The sequence below is a fragment of the Olea europaea genome, unplaced genomic scaffold, assembly GCF_002742605.1.
Source record: "Olea europaea var. sylvestris unplaced genomic scaffold, O_europaea_v1 scaffold2312, whole genome shotgun sequence".
NCBI lineage: Eukaryota > Viridiplantae > Streptophyta > Magnoliopsida > Lamiales > Oleaceae > Olea > Olea europaea.
This window is the reverse complement of record NW_019241216.1, coordinates 56,406-80,112: the sequence shown is the minus strand read 5'-3', so window position 1 is coordinate 80,112 and position 23,707 is coordinate 56,406. Positions and strand designations below refer to the sequence as shown.

The following is a 23,707-nucleotide window of genomic DNA, read 5'->3' as shown; positions in this document are numbered from 1 at the left end:
AAATACCAAAAAAAAAAAAAAAAAAAAAAAGGTAATCTCTCCGTGCACGGAGGGGAAAAGAAAAAAAAAATTATTGTTGGGGCCTCCATGCACGGAGGCAGGTGTCAATGTCTCCGTGCATGGAGACAAAATTTAGAGAAATAATTTATTTTTTTTACTTATGTTTTTATGTTCATTTTCAAGCTCATTACGGGATAACAAACGAAGTCGAAATATTACATTCTTAATATCGTTTTGAAGTACTCGCGGCATAGTATTGCACGTCGTTGACGGTGCGTGAAACGGTCAATCATAGCAAATGTTATGGGACGTCAAAGTAGGCATTTTTAAACTATATTTCGAAATTTTCGATAACAAGCTAACTTTAAAAATTCATCGAAAATTGTACGATAATCAAATCGATAAATGTTTTACATTCTCTCGAAACTCATTTTGAGAACTATATCGTAGAGATATCGAATGATCTAAATAAATATCGAAAATAGTTAAATGGAGATTAAACGTATGTGTTAAAAATACGCATAAGTCATTTTTTCTTAAAAAATCAATTATTTTGTTACTATTTCAAAATTTTCGATAACAAACTAACTTTAAAAATTCGTCGACGATTGTACGATAGTCGAATCGAAAAATGTTTTATATTCTCTCGAAACTCATTTTGAGAACTATATCGTAGAGACATCGAATGATCTAAATAAATATTGAAAATAGTTAAACGGAGATTAAACGTATGTGTTAAAAATGCGTATACGTCATTTTTTCTTAAAAAAATCAATTATTTTATTACTATTTATTCTTTTTTTTCAACAATTTTCTCAATGCATCATTTTGCTCAAAAAAATTATGTGGTATGACGAATTTTTTTTCCATGCACGGAGGAACGCGTCGTTTTTGCTCCCCACTTGAAAAAAAAAATAAAATTTTAAATAATTGAAAAAAGAATTTACGTCATACCGCATAATTTTTTTGAACAAAATGATGTATTGAGAAAAATGTTGCGAAAAAAAAATAAATAGTAATAAAAATTGACTTTTTAAGAAAAACGAGTATAATTTTAGAAAATATTTAATTTTATAGTAATATTTTTAGTAATATTGAATTTTTTAAATTAAATTTATCTAAATATTACTTTAGATTAAATATTAATTCAAAGTTTTAAGTATATATATTTTTAAATTTTTTATTTTAATATATATATATATATCATTGTAGTTAGTTTATATAATATAAAGAAGTATTGGCTTTTATTTAAAAAAGAATAAATAAATAAATAAGAGGAAGCCTCCTTGCACGGAGACATGTGAGAAATTGATTTTTTTTTTATACTTATGTTTTTTGTTCATTTTCACGCTCATTACGGGATATCAAACGAAATCTAAATATTACATTCTTAATATCGTTTTGAAGTACTCGCGACATAGTATTATACGTCATTAACGGTACGTGAAACGGTCAATCATAGCAAATGTTATGGAACGTCAAAGTAGGCATTTTCAAACTATATTTCGAAATTTTCGATAATAAGCTAACTTTAAAAATTCATCTACGATTGTACGATAGTTGAATCGATAAATGTTTTACATTCTCTCGAAACTCATTTTGAGAACTATATCGTAGAGAATCGAATGATCTAAGTAGATATAAAAAATAGTTAAACAGACATTAAACGTATGTGTTAAAAAATAAGCATAAGCCGTTTTTCTTAAAAAAATTAATTATTTTATTACTATTTCGAAATTTTCGATAACAAGCTAACTTTAAAAATTCATCGACGATTGTACAATAGTCGAATCGATAAATGTTTTACATTCTCGCGAAACTCATTTTGAGAACTATATCGTAGAGATATCGAATAATCTAAATAAATATCGAAAATAGTTAAACGGAGATTAAACGTATGTGTTAACAAATACGTTTTTCCTTAAAAAAAATCAATTATTTTTTTCTTTTTAATTCTTTTCTCTTCCAAATAAAACTTAAATTTTCAATTTTAATGAAAAAATTATTTGTAAGGTAAAAAAATTGAAGAGAAAAGAATTAAAAATATTTATATATAGTGTGGTCTCCGTGTACGGAGGATTATTAAATTTTTTTTTGTACTTTTCCGTTATCCATTTTCATACGCTATAGCCACGCCTTTTCAAATCAACTCATTTGCTTATATTATTATATTATATATATAGTGTAAGAGAGGCAATGTGAATCAATGTAACACGCAACTTTCCATACCTCCCGCTTTACTCCGTGCTGACCACTTTTATAAGTATATATATATATATATATATCACTTTTAGTAAAAAAAAATTTTAAAAAAAAATATTAAAAAAAATATTTCTAATATATGTAAAAATTACTTATATAAGTAAAAAAATTCGTTTAAAATTATTTAGAAGTAAAAAATAAAATAAAGTTATGAAAATTAAGTAAAGAATACATAAATATTATTTAATTAAAATTGAAAATTTTACTTTATAAATAATTGGTTTTTTTATCAATTTATTTAAATTTCTTTTTAATTCTTTCCTCTTTCGAATAAAATTTATTTAAATTTTTTTTTTCAAATTCTTTTACCCTACCAACCTTGGAATGACTGTTGTATCGTCCGAAGAATAAGCCTACTATTAGGGTTCTAATTCTTACACCAACAAGAGAGTTGACCATCCAGTAAGTGTCACTTTAAGTTATTTTACGTGCGAACCTGAGTTTGTTATTTAAATATTTTTACATGTGGATATTCTCTTTCAATTTACAACTGCATGTATTATTTTTGAACTACAAGTATAGCCTCTCGAATCGAAGTTGCTAAAGAAAAGCATTTTGCGAAATTCAATTTACAACTTATTTGCAATATCAGATAAAAAAAAATATCTTCAGCTACACTAAACAAGAAATACAATAAATAATTAAAAATAAATTATTGTTGACATATATACAATCACAATATTCATTATACTTATTTATAAGAATAAAAATAAATTATCGTGACATAAAATATACAGTCGACCAAAAGATGAGAATCAAACAAACATTTTTTCCTTCCAAATATTTTTTGTACAATCTATAAATTCTATGCTAATGAATACAAAATTCGTGCAACACACGAGACGCAGACTAATAATAAGAGAAGTTTAATTTGATAAGAAAACTTTGGTGTAATGTCCTCATCATATATAAACGCCGTTTTCACGTGGGTCTGGGCCTACTTTTGATTAACCCCTTTAAAAGGAGATTTAAAAGATAATCATGAGTTCAAAACGTACAAATTTCTCTTCCCCTACACATCAAGGATTCTTACCACTTCACTTGAGAAAAGCTTCATCTCTTCTCAGTCACTGCTCACCTCTATTGTTGGTTGACACGAACAGCTCAAATTGATTTGGACTGTCGCTCATGTTTAGATCTCTTCTTAACTGCTTGTGAATAGCAGCTCTCTTGATCGAAATAGACCAAAAACTAAACACTAAATTGTTGGAATAATTAATAATTTCATATGTGGGCTTCACATTCGATTGCAAAATTTTACGGGTTAGATATATGGCTCATAATGATAATTGTGTTTGAGCCAAATTTATTAAGTGATCAATTAAGCCTTTTACACCTTACGAGTTGCAATTAATTTGATGTGGTAATTTAAAATATGTGGGCCGGAAATAAACTCTAATTAGAATTCTAGTTGTAAAGGGACGACTCAAATTATTTCATATATATAAAGGCTAGGTCCCCTCCCCTCTCCATATGTTTTATTGGCTTGTCCCATTGATAGTTGATATTTTGTGAGGAGCAAGGAGAGGAAGATTTTAGCTGCTATTACAACTACTATTCATATCAACAATGGTTTCCGCAGGTATGAATTTGTTTCTATTAATTTATTGGATTGTGATTATCGATTCTTAACATGATTAAAACTAAAAATTAGCAATTGGTATCAGAGCAGCATGTTAAGATTGAAATCCTTCATGAATTTTTTTTTTTCTCTTATCTCACTTTGAAAAACGTCTTCTGTGCATACATTAAAATTATATGTGCCATTGAATTAATTCGTATTTCCTTCACGTGGTGGAGTAACCCAGGCAGAAACAATAAAGGCAGGAACAATAAATGTTTTCCCTCTCTCACCTCCTTTTATATATAAACAATGGGTGAACAAAGCCCCTCGGGGCATAGCTCAGTGGTGCAAAGGACAGGAGTGAGGTTATCTCATGCCTTGCTGACAGCTGCAGTGTGGGAGTTCGATTCCTAAGACATGAAATTGGACTCCTTGTAGGCGCAGTGTACATGCAGATCTTGTTCCCTGGCCTATTGGGGCACATCCTGCAATTTACCTCACTCACAAAATTTTAGGGGTGGGACGATGGAGGCCCTCTCAACCTTTTTTTTACAATGGGTGAACAATAAATGTTTTCCTTCTCTCACCTCCTTTTATATATATACAATGGGTAAACAATAAATGCTTTCCCTCTCTCTCCTCCTTGTAATTTTGACTTTGCAAAGCATAGTTCATATAAATTTAAATAAAACCTACGGTAGAATCTGGTTTTGTTTGGGTTTGAATAAAAAAAAAATGTTTAATATGAGTGGTTGAATGTTAAATAAAAATAAATAAATTCAGTTTCTGTCGTTTTGGGAGAAATGTAGACGAGGGCTCCTGTTGTAAATTGCTAAGTTCCTAGCCCCTATTTGCAATTACAAATTGGGGGTTAAGTTTGTAAATAATAAGAGAAGGGTCTGCTTGTAAATAAAGAAACTATAGGACCTGTCTTTAATTTCAGACATGGGGTCAGAGTGCAATTTTCAAAAGGTGATTAAATTTGAATTTTGAAATTGGATTTAAAAGTCCTTACTCTGATATTTCAATTTTGACCCAATTGAAGTTTTATTTAAACTTGACCCGATTAAAATTATATGTTGAATAAATAATAAAATTAATTGACGACTTTTGTATTATTTCATTAAAATATTATGTATTGCCATTATTTATGCATTGAATTTCATTTTGAAATTTTGATGCCAATTTCGTCTCTTAATATTAATCACGTATGAATTTCTTGTCTTTCATCAATTAATGATCATGATTTGTTGCATAACTTCTGTGATTAAATTTTTCATGGGCATTGAGACGATTCTTATTTTCCCACTAAGAGAGAAATATTTTGAAATAAAAATGGGTGGTAGCTGCCAAAGTGGCACACTCATTTTTATTTATTCGATTTTCTCTACAATAAAAATAAATATATTTTTGTCCAACAACTTTTGATTTATTGCATATAATATCTTGCTCAAAGGTGTTATTATATGTAATATTTTTGGAAAATGGCATGAGACGGTTAATGAGCTTATTTTGGTTTAGAAATTTCCTTTTGCCCAACGGTGTTGGTGTTTCGAAAACCAGTGTAATTTTGTTAACTGGCTACATGATGTGTTTTAAGAGTACATCATAGCATATTGTATTGTCGATCCAAAGGTGACTTTATGATGATGCACCTAGGCTCTTACCGTAATAAAATTCATATGTTTCAATTTAAATTACGGATTATCTAATTAATAGCCCATATTAATTAGTTGGATATTTCATCATCCATTTGATTGCATGCATTACGTTTGGATGATATTGAGTGTGATATTTTATGTTTCCACAGTTTATAATGTCTCATCTTTTTCGAATCAATTGTCTACTATTGAAACATTGATTGGGAATAACTATGTAAGATGGAAACGAGACGTAGAAATAGCACTTGGTCTTTTGAGCTTGGATTTTGCAATGGAGAAAAAGTTTGAGAAACCCACAGATAAAAGTACTGTTGAATATGTAGCCGAGCATGAAAAGTGGGAAAGGGTTAACAAACTTTGTTTGAAAATCATTAAGCGATTGATATCTGATTCCATTCTAGGTGTCATCCCTAATAATGAAATATGCCAAAAGTTTTATTGATGCCATAAGAGAAAAATTTATTAAGTCTGATAAAGTCGAAACTGGGGATCTGATGGATAAATTGATGAGCATTAAATATGATGGTACAAGTGGTGTTAGGGAGCATGTCATGAAAATGATAAATATATCATCTAAGCTAAAGGCTCTTGACATTCCCATTGCGGAGCCTTTCCTGGTCTATCATGTTTTGAATAGGCTTCCTAGTAAGTTTAATTAGCTTAAGATTGCTTACAATGCTCAGAGGGATAAATGTAATTTGAATGACCTCATAGCAGTGTGTGCCCAAGAAGAGTATGGGATACGCCGTGAAACTGTTAAAACTGCGCAATTAGCTTTTTAGCCATCACAGAATAAGGGGCCTTCTCATAATCATAAACCTAAGTTTCGAAAGGGTAATAAGTCCCACCGAAGTTAGCAGAATAAAAATTTTAGTGGTCCCAAAGGAGTTATAAAGAAAAATGATCAATGCAAGTTCTGTAAAAAGAAGGGTCACTGGCAGAAATATTGTTTTAAGTTCAAGACTTGGTTGGAAAAGAAGAAGAGTTCTCCAGGTATTCCCTTGGCCTTAGTTTGTTTTGAGTCTTCTTTAGTAGATGCGCCTTTGAATTCTTGGTGGTTAGACTCGGGAGCTAGTATTCATATTGCAAATTCCTTGCAGGGGTTCATAAGCAAACGGAGGCCAAGTGAGAATGAAGTAAGCTTGAGCGTTGCAAATGGATTTCAAGTGAAGGTTGAATTCATAGGAGTAATGAAGTTAACTTTAGAGTCTGATTTTTATCTTGTTTTGGAAAATACACTTTATGTACCGCAGATGAGACGAAATTTAATTTCTATACCAAAACTTGATGCTTGTGGTTTTACATTTAATTTTGGTAATGGAATGGTTAAGTTATTTTATGATTCTCGTTTGATTGGGAATGACATTTTATGTGATGGTTTATATAAATTATCTTTGACTTCTTTTGGTGATGTCTTGTGTGTTACAAATGTATCAAAGAAAAGGGCTTTAATTCGTGAATCATCCTCTATGTTATGGCATAAGCGATTGGGTCATATTTCTAAGGATAGAATGGAAAGATTAGTAAAAAATGAGATACTTCATTCCTTAGACTTCTCCGATTTTGATACCTGTATAGATTGTATAAGAGGAAAGTTAACTAAGTTTACGAGGAAGGGTTCGACTAGGAGTAATGGAATGTTGGACTTAATTCAGTGGACCTTTGCTTTCCACTATATGTGGGAATAAATATTTCATAACTTTCATTGATAATTTCTTACGATATGGATATGTTTACTTGATTAACGACAAATCACATGCATTTGAAAAATTCAAAGTTTTCAAACTGGAAGTAGAGAAATAATGTGGGAAAAGTATCAAAGTTGTAAGATTTGACCGAGATGGTGAGTACTATGGGAAATATGACGAGTTTGGTCAAAATATGGGTGATTTTACAAAATTTTTACAAGAATGTGGAATAGTGCCCCAATACACCATGCCAGGGATAACTGAGCAGAATGATGTTTCTGAAAGACGTAATCGAACTCTAAAAGATATGGTTAGAAGTATGATGAGTAGAACAAATTTGCCTGAATATTTGTGGGGTGACGCCTTGAAAATAGCTATGTATATTTTGAACAGAGTTCCAAGTAAAGCTGTTGCAAAGACATCTTTTGAATTATGGACAGGACGTAAGCCAAGTATGGCTCACTTTAAAGTTTGGGGATGTCCAGCTGAGGTTAGGATTTATAATTCATTTGAAAAGAAATTAGGCCCTAAATCAACTCCTGGCTACTTTATTGGGTATTCGGATAGATCAAAGGGATATAAGTTTTACTGTCCAAATCGCGGCACTAGAATTGTGGAGTCCATTACTGCTAAGTTTTTGGAGAACGATTTTGGAGATAGTGGGAGTTCCACGTTAAGAGAAATTCTTGTTGAACCTAATCAAGTTGTTATTCCAGTTCCTGTCATACAAGAAAGAGTTGTTTCCCAACCAATTGAAGTTGTTAATGAAGAACCGAGGAACTAGAAGGAATCTCCAATTCCTCAAACAACGATTGAATCGGTTTTTAAGCCACAAGTTAGGAGATCACAAAGGGAAAGAAGATCTGCATTGCCCCAGTGATTATGTTACATATTTATTGGAGAGCGATTTTAATATTGAGCATATTGTTGATCCTATAACTTATAATCAAGCATTGACAAGTCCTGAGACAGATAAATGGATAGCTACCATGGAAGATGAAATGAATTCCATAGAAAGGAATAAAGTTTGGGATCTTGTTGAACTTCCTCCAGATGCTAAAGCTGTAGATAACAAGTGGATTTTCAAAAGTAAATTAGATTCAAAAGGAAATGTTGAACGAAAGAAAGCAAGATTGGTTGCAAAAGGTTTCACTCAACGAGAGGGCATTGATTATGTTGAAACCTTCTCCCCTGTTTCGTCAAAAGATTCTTTTCGAATTATCATGGCTCTTGTGGCACACTACAATTTGGAGTTTCATTAAATGGATGTTAAAACAGCATTTTTGAATGGAGATCTTTTTGAAATGGTTTATATGAAACAACCTAAATGTTTTGTTGTAAAAGAAAAAGAAAACTTGGTGTGTAAGTTAAACAAATCCTTATATGGTCTCAAGCAAACATCTCGACAGTGGTATTTGAAGTTTGATGAGGTTGTGACATCTCTTGGTTTTTTCGAAAATACTATTGATCAATACATTTATCTTAAAATCAGTGGGAGAAATTTTATTTTCCTTGTACTGTATGTTGATGACATTCTGCTTGCTAGCAGTAACTTAGGGCTGCTTCATGAGACAAAGAAAATGTTGTCTGCTAATTTTGAGATGAAAGGTCTTGGAGAAGCTTCCTATGTACTTGGCATTGAAATACATCGTGATAGAAATCGTGGCTTATTGGGACTTTCTCAAAAAAGTTATATACGACGTGTTCTAGAAATGTTTAATATGCCGAATTGTGCACCTGGTGATGTACCTATCATAAAAGGAGATAAGTTTAACAAAACTCAATGTCCAAGGAATGAGCTGGAAAGGGAGTCTATGAAGATGATCCCATATGCTAGTGCTGTGGGGAGCTTGATGTATGCTCAAGTTTGCACTAGACCGGATATGGCCTACGCAGTAAGTGTTCTTAGCAGATTTCAGCCTAATCCAGGACAAGAGCATTGGAAAGCAGCTAAGAAAGTTATGAGATATTTGAAGCAAACTGAAGGTTTCTTGGAAAAGTGCTAAACAGACTCTAGTGACATCTTCTACTATGCAAGCTGAATTTGTGGCATGTTATGGGGCTACAGTCCAAGCTGTTTGGTTAAGAAAATCCATTTCTGGCTTGAAAGATGTTTATTCCATCTCAAGACCGATCACCATCTACTGTGATAACAGTGCAGCAGTATTCTTTTCAAAGAATAACAAATGTTCTGGTGGATCAAAACATATTGACATCAAATATTTGTTTGTTAGAGACAGAGTCAAAGAAGGGTAGACGAAAATAGAACATATCAATACAGCGGCGATGGTTACAGATCCCTTGACCAAAGGACTCGCTTCAAAAGTTTTTAAGACCCATGTTACTAATATGGGTATTGTGGAAACATTTGATATTTTTGGTTAGTGGGAGTTATTTATGAAAAGAACTACGTTTCCTTGCGAGGTACTTAGGCAACCCATATGTTTTCGGGTACAGCCCCTTCTGATAATAAAATAATTTTTCCCCTATCCATGAACTATTTTAAGTATGTATTTGACTTATGTCTTTTTATATTATTGACATCTTGAAATATGACGTATAAAGATATAAGATGAGTCTTTTTTAGAGACATGTGGTTTCATTTTGATTCGAAGCATTATGATGACCGACATGAGTTAGCACAGTTTTTTATCACGTTTGGTGCTAAGGTCATACCACATACTACCACATTGGTTGGAGGATGGGGATCCATGTCGATAAGGATATTGACATTTGTAGCTGTGGAATGGTCTTACATCTCTTAAATTGGTGTAACGACTTCCATGTTCGGTGTTAATATTCTTGTTGGACCGGATCATGTTACGTAAGGTGTCATCATTGGAGCTATACTTTTGTGGTAACCTATATAGTCTAATCCGGGTGTTAAAACTTTGTTATGGCAATCAAATGTTTGCCTAAGTGGGAGAATGTTGGAATAATTAATAATTCCATATGTGAGCTTTACATTCGATTGCAAAATTTTACGGGTTAGATATATGGCTCATAATGATAATTGTGTTTGGGCCAAATTTATTAAGTGATCAATTGGGCCTTTTACACCTTACGGGTTGTAATTAATTTGATGTGGTAATTTAAAGTATGTGGGCCGAAAATAAACTCTAATTAGAATTTTACTCGTAATGGGACGACTCAAATTATTTCCTATATATAAAGGCTAGGTCACCTCTCCTCTCCATATGTTTTATTGACTTACCCCATTGATAGCTGATATTTTGTGAGGAGTAAGGAGAAGAAGATCTTGGCTGCTATTACAACTACTATTCATATCAACAATCGCTTCCGCAGGTATGAATTCATTTCTATTAATTTATTGGATTGTGATTATCGATTCTTAACACGATTAAAACTAAATATTAACATAAATTCCATTCAATGCGGCATCCAGTGTCGGACTCACATGGGGTCAAATGACACCACAAAATTTTGGTGTGTTTTTTTTTTTCAGAAAATAGTTGTTTTAACCGTTTTACGACCTACTTTAATACATGCCAAATGAAGTCAAAACATTGCATTTTTAATATCATTTCGAAGGGCTTATGACCTAATTTTTTGCTGCTTAATGACATGCGAAATGATCAACCATAACAAAAGTTACGATGAATCAAAGTAAGCCGTTCCAAATTAGTATTTCAAAAATTTTGATAATATGCTAAATTTTAAAATTTGTCAATGATTGTATATTATCCGAATCCACAAATCGCCTGCTTCATCTAGAAGCTCGTTTCAAGAACTATATCGTAGTCATAACGAATGATCCAAATATATTTTAAAAATAGTTAAACATGCGTCAAACGTACGTACTGAAAAAAGGCGTTTAACACATTTTTTCTTTTAAAAAAATTCAAATAGTTCACTAACGTTTATTATTTTTGTACAATATAATTTACATCATTTTATTAGAAAATTTAATATGAAAAAAGACGTCAAAAATTCTAAAATCGTTACCGATTAAATGTAATTTGAATTATTTTCAAATTATTTTTTTCGTTAAATATAAATTTCATTTACTTCCTAAATTAAATGTGAATTTTATTTCAATTCATTTACTTCCTACTTAAAATTTGATTTATTCGCCGTTAACTCAACATCCATAAATGACATGATAAACAAAACTATACATGTAGCAAAATTCATTTAATAATATCGATAATGATATAATTATAAGACGTTTTCAATGTGTCAAAACGCGTATTAACTTATTTTCATTAATATTATATTATTTTAAAAAATTACACATTAATTTTTGACCCCACAACCCGAAAAGGCTGGACCCGCCCCTGGCGGCATCCACGTTTCAATGTGCTGGTGTCCATAATCTTGGAAAGCCACGCCGTACATTATTATGGCATAGAGCAAGCGGTTGGGCCTACAACAAAGAGTTCATCCTAATCCTAGAGAGCCAATTTGCAAAATAACAGTTGATAAAATGCCTAACTAACTTCCATCTAGACTGACGTAATTATTTCAGAAAATATAATAAATGATCAATGATCCATTAGTACAATCAAATCACTACTGAAAGACGTTTGCTTGACAATAATTACAAGAACATGTATGTGTGAAGTGGAATGCATTGGCCCCATTTACGGGGACTTGATTAGCCCTAAGTATTGAATTTGGATTAATAATTGTGGGGTACAAATTGGCATCTGAAGTAACACTACATATGAGAAAGTCCAAAATTAAGAACCTGCACATTCCAGCGTTGATGACTTTCATTGGAAAAGTGCATGAACATTGCAAAAAGTACACACATCTCATATTTCAACTTCTTACTACTAGACAACATTTGAGTAATGATATAACCATGATTAGCAGCAAGTGGGATTATTCTTGTCAACCTCGAATAGAAGGATAAAGGTAAATTGGCCAAATATTAGTTTGATTGGTCTTATATTTGGTCTAGGTCGTCCACGGCTCTCCAGACCTACAGGGCTGATCGGTGCACTTGGACATTGTGTAATTTAATGATTGTAACTTGGTAATATAAGAACAAAAGGACATGCCTTACAAGTGATACAAGAGTTCTAATCTAGTTTGACGTTACCGACAAGATGATGATACATGAGTCCTAATAAAGTTAGACATTTTCTCTAACAATATCTTATGTGCAATGGTACGTGGTCTCTAGATTCTCTTGGTTCTTCTTGAAATTTAGTCGACTACATATGGGTTTTTCGAGTCAAACGAAAATTCGATGACAATGAAAATGGCCTTTCTTACAACCACGCACCCAGGCCTCGAGTAGCAGGCTCGTTCATTAGGGTTTAAAACTATAAGGCCTATGCTATTTGGGATCCTATACTACTCTGCCTGCACGCCTGCAGTTTTATCGAGTCAGCAGTGTTCATCCTCAAAGGATAGTTAGAGGCTCTCTAATGAATCAAGCTATCCATGCGATTGTCCGGCCTCTTCCAAATGTTCTTCCCCTCTAATATGGCCCTAGACACTTCATCTAAACCTAGTACAATGGGTTCGTCTAGCCTAGTTTCTACAAATTTGTCCCCCATCACCTCGTCTGTCAACTTGGATGCCATTTTCAGAAAAATGAGAGAAATGTAGGGAATGTTTTGAATAGTTTATCTAGAATGGACGAATGGTTATCGGAAGTTCACTGAAAAATCCAAAAACTCACAGGAGATCGCTAGAAAACCCAAAAAAAATCGTAAGAACGCCACCGGAGGTTGTGTATGAAGAACGAGAGTATTTTCGCTTTAGCCAAAGTGAAAAGTTTGTGAAATTGGAGAAACAACTTTTATATGCAATCTCCATTGATCGTCACCGTTGGATACGATCACAATCTATTGGGACTGTTCATTAAAACACGAATCCCAATCGTAAAAACCAAATGTCAGATACGCTCAACACTTGTTTCCTTGCTTGTTGGGTGGATCAACTTGATGCTGACTGTACATGGAGTCCTAGAGAGAAACTCCTGTAGTTTGATCCAGATTTATTGGAGTTTAATTAATTTTGATGGCACATGGGTTCCCAAAAAGAGACTTCAGTAGCATGATCCAAATTCATTGAAATTTTAAAGGAGTCAACAAGGTCTTCCTTCGCTCAGGTTACCTTGATTAGATCATATTATTGGGGATAAGTTGCAACTGGCACTAGTGTCATTTGTTGAGTTTTGATGATTGGTTAGTCCGAAAGATCGTCCCCCTTGGTATAACTTTGAGCATTTTGGGCATCAGATTGACTGTATATTTTACAGTTATTGGGCTTGGATTATTGGGTTGGTCCAAGCCCATCATTAGTAGGTTTATGTTTTAATATTTATATGGTTTTCATTGTAATTGAAGGAGACAATGAAGGATATGAATTGTGCTTGGTGAACAAGTTCTTCTTACCTAGCCTTCCCCTCAATCTCTTCTTCTTTGGGTTTCTTCCCCCATTCTCTCCAGTTCTCCTTCCCTTTCTTGCTGCCTTTTTCTTTTTCTTTCACTCTTTCTACGATTTTCCTGCTTGCTGCAATTCTGCCTCTTATTCTTTTGTGATTAATTGTTGCTGCTAACCAACTGTGGGAATTCATCTAGTATTTCTACATCACATATTTTCCATCATTCTATGTGCACGTTTGTATAGTGGAGAGAATTGTATATGGATAAACATTTTACTTTCTTTCCCCTTTTGACCAATGCAGTTCATTCCAATATCTCAAATGTTATTACAATATGTTATGCATGTTAGATTAAAGAGTATTGAAGAGGATTAAGTGAAGAATAACAGTAAAAAAATTGTACATTTGTAGTTTCTAGTCCATCAACTATAAAAAGCCATTTCCTTTTGATTATGTGAGATGATTGTTTTGACAATAAATATGAATTAAAGACTAGATGCAATTTAGTCTGACTAGCTAGCTGCGGTTGGGCATATCTATACTAGTTAGGGAAGAAGCTAAGGTTTAGTCTTTCAAGCCTCTTAACCGTTCTCATTGAATCATGATGGCTAAGCAAATCCAAATAGAAGAATTCACATTGGGTTTAGGGATAATTGGGCTCGAATTGATGACTTTCACCACATCAAGATGACATTCTACTGTTGAATTATATTCCTTCTCCGCCCTATCAAGAAATAGAATTGACTAATCATAATCCAGGGAGATGAAAATGTTCCTTTTTTCAAGATATTCCCAAGAACAGATCCAATGGAGACAGGTGGGGTTTGTTGCTCATAGGATTGAAGCAAGTAAACCAACCATGTCTTTGAAGTTTATTTCACAAACTGAAAGAAATGTGAGTACTCTAATAAAATGATCTGAAAATTCTTTTATTTCATTGACACGAAGTTAAGGGAAAAAAAGTACGTACAGATCATGCAAAGATCACAGAATATCAAGTTAAAAAGAAATATTACAAGATCAGTTTCATTGTACTATAGGCGTGACGCTTAAATGTATAGATATATATATGTATACATACATGATAAGAAATGTCTCTCTATTCAAAACAATTTTATTCCACCATCCCCCATAAATAACTCAACTTTAATTATTTCCCCAACAGGCAACAACTACCACTAAAAAGCGTCATTATTACTGTTAACCCTAATACATGCAAACCACCTTCGTCCATCTTATTCCTCATTTGCCTTTGCTTGCACTTGAAGAAACCTGAAAAAAAGTTGACCCATCACCATTCACGACAAAATTAGGAATAACCTGAGGTGGGTTGTCGCTAATTTGGCTCCCGATACTGTATGAGATAAAAGGAGTACTAGTATTATAGTACTCAACGAAATCTTTATTTTTCACAAATGGGACATTGCTATCCTGTCTGCTGGATTTCTTGTCTTTGATAATGCTTGATCCAGCACATTGTCTTGGCTGAGTTTGGTAGAAAACCTTTGAGATCACTAATTCTCCATCTTTTTCTTCTTCGTTACTGCCCAAGTGATATTGGTGCATTACCCAATTGGTCTTCTCAGGTTTTCTTTGCCTACCGTAGTTTGTATAGAGGACTAAGATTTTCTTGTAACCTTTTATGGTTCCACCTGTTGAAACAGGCCTGGTTTTGCCAGTTTTGTGCCATCTTGTTTCTCCAGCACCGTCCGTTTCGGTGTGTACCTTCCGTCGCTTTCTAGTCCCGGTTGTGTATGCCTTTGAGGGCCTGTGGAAGAAGTGGCGAATCTGGCCATCCTTGCCTACTCCTGCACATTGAATATGTTAAAGGGTGAGAAAACAATAAAAATGAAGGCTTGTCTAATCTTCTTTAACGAGGCTGACATTTTAAAATCGATCGAAACTCAATATTTGCCCATGTCCATGGACATACCTTATTGATATTACGCCATGCATATACGAATTAATCTTCAATTAATGCACGCTAGATAAATATGATCTTATACTTCCTACTAAATAATCCAATTTTTAGAGGGACTATTTTGAACGTTAGCATGTTTGGACTACTAAGTAAACATTACTAGACATGAAAAGAATTATTTTTTTTCTATTTTACAATGATATTCAATCCCCTGTTTAAGCATGCTCAAACATTCTAATATGAATAATGTTATTTTGCCAGAAAATATGTGACATAATGGTTGACATAATAAGTCTTGACAAGATGTAGCCTTTGTTTGAGCCCCATTATTATTATTATTATTTTTTTTTTTTTGAAAAAAATGCATTCTTGAATAATATTTTGATCATATTTCAATCACATATTTTTCAATAAAAAAATATTATACGTAAACTCAAAACTTTTTCTTATTTTCTAATCACACATTTCCTATCAATACATTATTCAAAAATGCATTTTTTTTTGTACAAGAATGGTGCTCAAACAATCCCGTAATTGATTGAAAACGTTGGCTACGTTTTAAGCGGTCCAATGATAGGTTGCAATGTGAAATTATGTCAATCGTTATGTCTATATAGCATGATTGTTCTAATATTAATGTTGTGAAAATATGACTAACCGTTGGTTTAACTTGAAAAATCAAGAATCGGCATGATATGTGTGGATAATAAGTGGTTATTAATTATAAGTACTATAAAATGTGCAGATAAAAAGTATATTATACCAACCTAAATTGTTATTTAAACATGCGCCAAAATTGAAAATGAACGATTGAGCCAGGACATGTACCAAATTTGACATTATACAAACTCCTGTTTGACCAAAATTGAAAATGAACAATTGAGCCAGGACATGTACCAAATTTGACATTATACAAACTCCTGTTTCCCCCCCCCCCCCCCCCCCCCCTCCAAAATACATTTTGGAATAGTATTTTGATAGAAAATATGTGATTAAATAATTAGGAAAGGTTATAATTTACGTGTAATCTTATTTTATCAAAGAATGTGTAATTGAAAATAAGAGAGAAAAATGTATTTAGAAAATAATGGGATATATTGATGAGGATAAAAGTATATTTATGAATATTCAATCGTTATTAATTAATTAGTCGATTTCAAATCTGAGTACATGTCTGAGCTGAATTACTTAACAAGTAAAGAACAATAAAAGCTTTTTATTCACCACAATATGGTAGTATATATTACCAACGTCATCATTACTCCATTTTCTAGCTCTTTTTGAATTTGGTCACAATCACGTGGGACAAAAAAGGGCATATCAGATAAAGCTTTCAAGCAATAATCAGTCTTTGGTTAACACGACACTCTTAGATATGAACAACTGAACCTCGATCAAACATTAATCATTTTCATTCAAGAAATTAATAATTAACTTGAATTTTAATTAATTACCTGGTAGCTTCTCTGGATGAGTGTAGCAAATCCCATTTTCACCCTCAATTGTTGGAATAAATTCATCGATAAGAGGATGCAATTTCCGGGCATTGGAAATCACCTTTGCCTCCAAATGTTCAAGAATTTCTTGATCAGAAGGATCAAATTTCACTCCAGCTGGTAGTCCTGGTAACTCATGAAGTCCCGTCTGATTCAAGATTTTGTTGGTATTAACAAAAAGAAATGAAGTTTTCAAAATCAAGAACATGCTTGTAACAAATATGCGTACACCCATATTGTCAATTAACCATCTTCTCTAATTAAAAGCTTAAACTATTAAAGAGAAAATACATTTCTTCATTTAATTTTGTTTTTAACACATGTAGGATCAGGGATTTACGTTATTCGCTCTGATACAATTTTATGAATAGGCAAAGATTTCCATAATATCGAACAAACTTACTGTATGATACAAACTTTTGTGTGCCAAATTCAAATTTTCTATCATAGACCGTCGTGCCCAATTTTTTGTATGTTCTATTACTACTGGACAAACGAATCTAAAAACTTAAATAGTATAATAAAGTTAACCTCATCTGAAAACTTAAGCCATGAGGACGTGTTTATTTATTGTAATTTTGTATTCTAAAACATATTTGGAAGAAATCATATATACCTGATCTTGGAGTTGTATGGTATGGCCACATGAAGGGCAAGTTAAAGTCTTAACATCATCAATTTTGGAGTTGACAACACTGTTTTCTTGTGGAGAAGAGATAATTTGAAGGTGGGCTCTTTCGTTTAAGTCATTACACCATGTCATGTCTTTTGCTTTCCTCTTATGCCCATCCCAGACTGGGTTTTCCTTTCCAGCTTCCTCCACCACTTCTCTATTTATAATCTGACAAATTTAAAAATAAATTAACTAACAAAAAAAGGCACTTAAGAAAAATAAGTTGTAAAAGCACGTTTCAAAGTAACCAAAAATCTTGATTCTTGTCTTGCTGTTGGCAAGGAACTCAGAGAAAGAGAGAGATAGAGAGAGAGTTAGAATTCGCTTGCTTATATTTTGTGAAAGAGAAAAAAGAATAATATTTTTATTTTCTAGAAAAACAATTAGGTTGCTTGGACGTCAAGTTTCGTTTAATTTGTTGGTGTGTATATTCACGTGTACCAGAATAAATCAAGTCTTATGTTCCCTTTGACCGTGCCTAAGGAAATACCGTGTATTGCATAGATGATGTTTTTGTTTCTTTTAAGAACTACTAAACGAATAATTTTAACAAGAATTACAGAGAATCGACTTATTCAGTCCGGTTTCTAGTTCAGTTCAAATAATTATACTTAAAAAAGATCTGCACTGGCTATGCGATTATAGATATTTAGCTCACGTTTGATTCTGTTAAAAATTAAATCTTTATTAGATTTTAATAATAAAAGTTGGCGAAATTGTGTGGCTGAAAAGTTGAAAAAAATTATGAATCCTAAAATTTACGGATAAAAAAAGAAGTTTTTAAAAAAAAATGAATTTTAATAATTAGGGCCAAACGATTAATTAAGTTAAAAAAATTTTAAGATTAAACAAGAAATGAACTGAGGGTAGAGTGGATGTGGGGCAACAGATATTCTTTGGGGACGTTTCACCTCTTTCACCTAGAGAAGGAGAGGGGTTTAGCTCCAGTGTCAACCTGGAGTGTCCCTAAAGCTATATACTACCAGTATGTATATACGTACCAACGAATATGAAAGTAACAAACGGTGAATTACACCGACCTGTATTTTTCCATTTCTTCGACTACACTTATGTAACCAAGAAAAGTATCTCTTTTACACACACACACATATCATAAAATCAGCTAGAATATACATAAAAATTATTTTGTGCAAAAGTTACTTCACAGCATGCTTGCCAAAACCTAAATTATAATTTAAATTGATTAAAAATGTTTCTTATTTACATATTACATAAGATCTCAGATTTATAGTATTTTTTTAAGAATGTGTGATTAAAAAAGAAGAAATTTTTTTATGTATACGTGTAATATATATTATTTTATTAAAAATGTGTAGTTAATAAGAAGAGAGAAAAAAATAAATTATAATTTTAATGAATGTCAAATTGGAGACTCATGACACACAGACATACATACATATATAGATTTTTTTGTAGGACTCACAACTTAAATTTGCAAAAAATCAATATACATGTTAGTCACTTTGATGTGATTATAAATTATGCCTACATAAGTGCACATCCTAGTCTTGTAGCTAGACAGTGTTAAAAGTTGCTCAGTCCCTGTTTGCTATAAAATTTTTGAAAATAGATTATGCGGAACGTGATTTTTTATTTTTTATTTTTGAAAAATGTGTAATTAAAAATGAGTTTTCAAAAAATTAAATTTTAAAATATGAGGGACAAACGAGAACTTATGGCGGATTTTTAGATGCTCATCTTTACATGTTCTCATATTACTTTACGCATGTATAGAGAGAAATTACCTCTATATATGCAATGTATTTAGCCTCCATTTAGATTTTTTTTTTTCAATAAGTTTACTTTTCTTAATCAATATTAATTTTAACCACTTATTTCGTAAGACTCATATATTCTGCTCACTTATCAATCACTCGTTTCTTGAAAAGTAGAATTTTAGCAAAATAAAGTAATATCGAAACAATGGCTTAACACAAAATGACTTCAAAATAACTCAAGAAAATTTTATATAGCTATGGAGTAATTATAATGAACTGTAAACTATGGCCCTGTTTGAGTCCCATTATTTTTTCATTAAAATGAAAAATATGACTGTTATCCATCACATTAAGTCACCATATTTGACATTTTATCTCTTGTGCGGAAATCATAACGACTATATTTTTCATTCTCATTTTTATAATAATGTGGTTCAAATGGGGGCTATATTTACACAAGTTTATTAGGCTTGTTGGGAATCTTCTCTCTTCATTTTTTTTAAAAGACAAACTACCATGAGGATGACTATTTATTCATGCTGAATAAAATTAGATACAAGCTTAGGAGTGGAGAATTTGACCTAACCCCATCTTCATTTTTTTTAAAAGACAAACTACCATGAGGATGACTATTTATTCATGCTGAATAAAATTAGATACAAGCTTAGGAGTGGAGAATAAAAAAAAAAACCAATCAATATACAATACTGAAAATTTAACCAACATGAAAAAAAGAAGAAAGAAAAAGAGTTATAAATCACCCAACACAGAAAATCTTCTTTATTTAACTCGGGGGTTTCCATATATTTTACTCTATGATCGGTGCAAAATGGAGTTAAGAACCTAAAAATTTATAATTATAGTTAAAAGGATTGTAGTTTTTTTTTTTTTTTTCCCTCCCTTAAATATTTAATCCACAGGAGAATTTTAGCCTTACAAGAAGAAAATTACTCCCGATCGATTCAGTCTTCAGAGCATCAATGATTTTTGATTGAGGTTGATTAGTTGATATCCAGGCAGTTGTAAGGTACTGAGAAAGAGACGGGAGTAGACAAATTCTTCCCTTGAAATATAAAATGTATACCAGCCGACAAGTTAGTGGATGTTATTGGTTGTCTATTCAATTCATGTATTTATTTAGCTTCTCAGAGAAGCTACGCAACAGAAATCTTGGTGATGAAGCTCTTTATTAGGGTTTACTTTAGCGTATGGACGAGGATTCAAAGAAACTGTCTGTTTTCAAATTTCTTTCTTTTCTACGGCTGTATGCCCCAACTAAGTAATTCAAGTTGAGTATTTTATTTTTTAATAACCATATAAAATTTAAGATATATGTTCTTATTGTGTTTATTTATTTTTGAAATCTTGGGAATATATGATTTTCTCATGTGTTTGGATTTTATTACGAGATTATAATGAGGAGTTTCTTGGGTCCATATAGTGATGGCAATAGGTCGAGTCGAGCCAACTCGACTCTTTAACCTACGAACTTGGCTCGGGCTCGTGGCTCGTGAAAAACGAGCCGAACTCGAGCTCGACTCGTTGCTCAGGGGCTAGCTTGGCTCGGCCCACGAACCGCTCGCGAGCTTGTATTTTTTTATTTTTATTTTTTTTTGCACCTTTTAAAAAAAAAAATCATATTTTTGGACGAGCTCGTGAGCTCATCAAAATGGCTCGTGGGCACAAGGCCCACGAACCTCTCATGGGATCGAGCCCCCTGCTCGACTCGAGCTCGGGCTCGTCATTTGACGAGCTCGAGCCGCCCATAAGCCGACGAGCTGCTCAGCCCGTTTGACATCGCTAGGTCCATAACTTCTTTTGTAATAGAATAGCCCTTTGACCCCAAAAAAAGAAGTTTGCTCTTCCATTTCTTAGTAGGAGTGCTCCTATGTTAGTAGGACATTTCGTGAAAGAACTACGTTTGAGCTAACTAAATTATAAGTTACTAATAAAGAAAAAACACACAAATAAAATAGCTGGTACTTGAGTGAATAATCATTTTATCTACTGTATGAATATGTAGTGAAGTTTTGATAAATGAGTCCAAAATTATTGGCATTTTAAAATCACATTAAATGAAAATTTTAATTAATTAAGAATTTAAATATATATTAAAAAGAGGAAAAATATTATTTCTTGTTTATAATTTAAAGTAAGTCAATTGTTGGCATGGAACAAAATAGCAATTATGCAGAATAATTCTTAAAAATTTAGGGAAAAGTCGTATAATTCCATAGTGATGAGCATTGAATTATGCGTTCAATTCATCCCCTAGAATTTACTTTATTGTTAGTAAATTGAATTTTAATATTCAATGAAACTTTATGTAAAATATATGAAATCAATCAAAGAACATGCATCACGTAATGAATTATTTTCATTATTTTTCATGGACCATTCAATGCATTGACACCAGTTTTATATAAACTTGTTTCTTTAATTTTCTTGACGTTGATCGAGAAACAACAATGAAAACCATTATAATTTTCCGTTTAATGATAAATTTCTCATTTTGGATTGATGCTTGAGAAATATTATAGCTTGAAAGAGTGAGATAAGAAGGAGTTGGGCCCGTGAAAGTGACCAAAACTAATTGACTAGCCCAAGTCATGTTGTGATGTTTCTATCGTGTTAAAAAAAGGGCCCAACCAGAGAAAAACATTAGCCCTCTATTGGTAGGAATTGAAATTAAATTTTTAAGAAATTTTGATAAAAATTAATAAAATATATAATTAAAAAATTGTGAATCCCCATAAAATATATAGTTAAAATTAATTGTTGAATTTAATTTAGATTAAAATTCGAATTTCAATTTTACCAAACATGGACTAATACTTTATTTGATTAGTGGTAGAAGCCAGTAATAACCAGAACTTCAATTTTTTACTCTAGTCTAGTATGTTTGAGTAGTTTTTTTTAATTTTTTTCTTAACTAAATAAAGTTTCTTACTTGATTTCTAGCACCCAAAGTCTCAAACGTTTGCAGCTAAAGATCTTTTAGACGGGGATCGTTAGATTGTCCATAAGAAGTCAATTTTTCAGTAAAGTGATCGTTATGACCTTAGTTTAATTTAAAATAAATAAAACAAAAGAATAAAAGAAACATAAACAAAATAGAATAAGAAAAGGAGAAGTAAAAATTGAAACATAAATATTATTGGGTTAAATCCACCAATAATCACCCAACTTTATATTTAGAGTTATCATAGTCACCCAATTTAATTTTGTTTTACCATGGCCATCCAATATAATGTTATATGAAATTAGATGGAGACGTACTTGAAGGTATAATAGGCAGTTTTTGATGAGATGTTTTAGTTATAGGAATGTTCCTGACAACTTTTAACCTAGTAGTGTGTTGGTGCTTATTGCATGATACTGCTCTTCAACTTATTTCAAATTTATGAAATGTATGTATTCCAGACTGATATAACCAATTTACATAGATTCACTGAGCTTGCGCTTGCTACGACATAAGTTTCTTATTGATCTTTACTGCTATAATAGTGGAAATTCATACATAGTAATTGCACAGGCAGGAAACTTAATCTAGATAATAAATAAGACTTACAAGAGTTATCCAAATTGTTGCAGATTCTAACTCAGATTGAGGTTGCCGTAAAACGTGATTATCTGTTAGCAGATTTTGAGACAACAGAAGAATTGTTGGCTACTGTGCCTCGTCAAGAGGTGCTTATTAGGTATTGCCCATCTCAGATCCTTTCTAAACTTCCAATTGGATTCCACAAACTACTGCTGCTGTGGCTGTTCGTGTGAAACCCGCAAGCGTACGGGATCATTAACAAGTAATAGATTTAGTGAGTTAGAGTATCGTCCCACGAGAAATAAAATTTAATTGAGTGTACTAGTTTTTAATATGATTCAAAGCGAACAACTTAAAAGTGATTTTTGTGATTTTTAATTATTCTAATTTAATCTATGAAAATGTATAAAATGCGAATTTAAAATGTATATGGGAAAAGTGTATTGGATTATGAATCCACCTATTTATTATCTATTCCAATTCTTGACTACGTAGTTAATTTCGTTCTTGCATTCTTGATAATCGATAATTCTATTGTAATTAATTTTCTTTTCTAGGACAAATTAAATCTATCCTATTCACAACCTGATCCTAGTCCGAATTCATATAAACAAAATGCATTCAATTTCATAATTATCTTAAAGATTGCACACGTGATAAATCTTATTCCTAAAATTTATTGCACGTATGTTAATCATGTAGTGTTCTAAACCTATTGTGAGCTTCCAACACTACAACAAGCAACCATATATTTAATTGGTAATCAAACGATCAAATAATTAAATTAAGCAAGCA

At 32.2% G+C, this 23,707-nt stretch overlaps 1 protein-coding gene across 2 annotated transcripts; it reads right to left on the bottom strand.

Moving 5' to 3' along the window:
- Positions 1–14,506: 14,506 nt before the first annotated feature.
- LOC111381488 (NAC domain-containing protein 73-like) lies at positions 14,507–22,958 on the bottom strand. 2 transcript variants are annotated; one of them, XM_023005273.1, is made up of 4 exons: positions 22,940–22,958; positions 17,573–17,797; positions 16,915–17,104; positions 14,507–15,347 (listed from the first exon to the last, which is right to left on the bottom strand). In XM_023005273.1, exons 2-4 carry the CDS (start codon positions 17,717–17,719, stop codon positions 14,782–14,784), a joined length of 903 nt encoding a protein of 300 aa, XP_022861041.1. In that variant the 5' UTR covers positions 17,720–17,797; positions 22,940–22,958; the 3' UTR covers positions 14,507–14,781. The 2 variants fall into 2 exon arrangements, with proteins under 2 accessions (XP_022861041.1, XP_022861040.1); XM_023005272.1 differs by lacking the exon at positions 22,940–22,958 and adding an exon at positions 17,878–17,973.
- Positions 22,959–23,707: the final 749 nt, after the last annotated feature.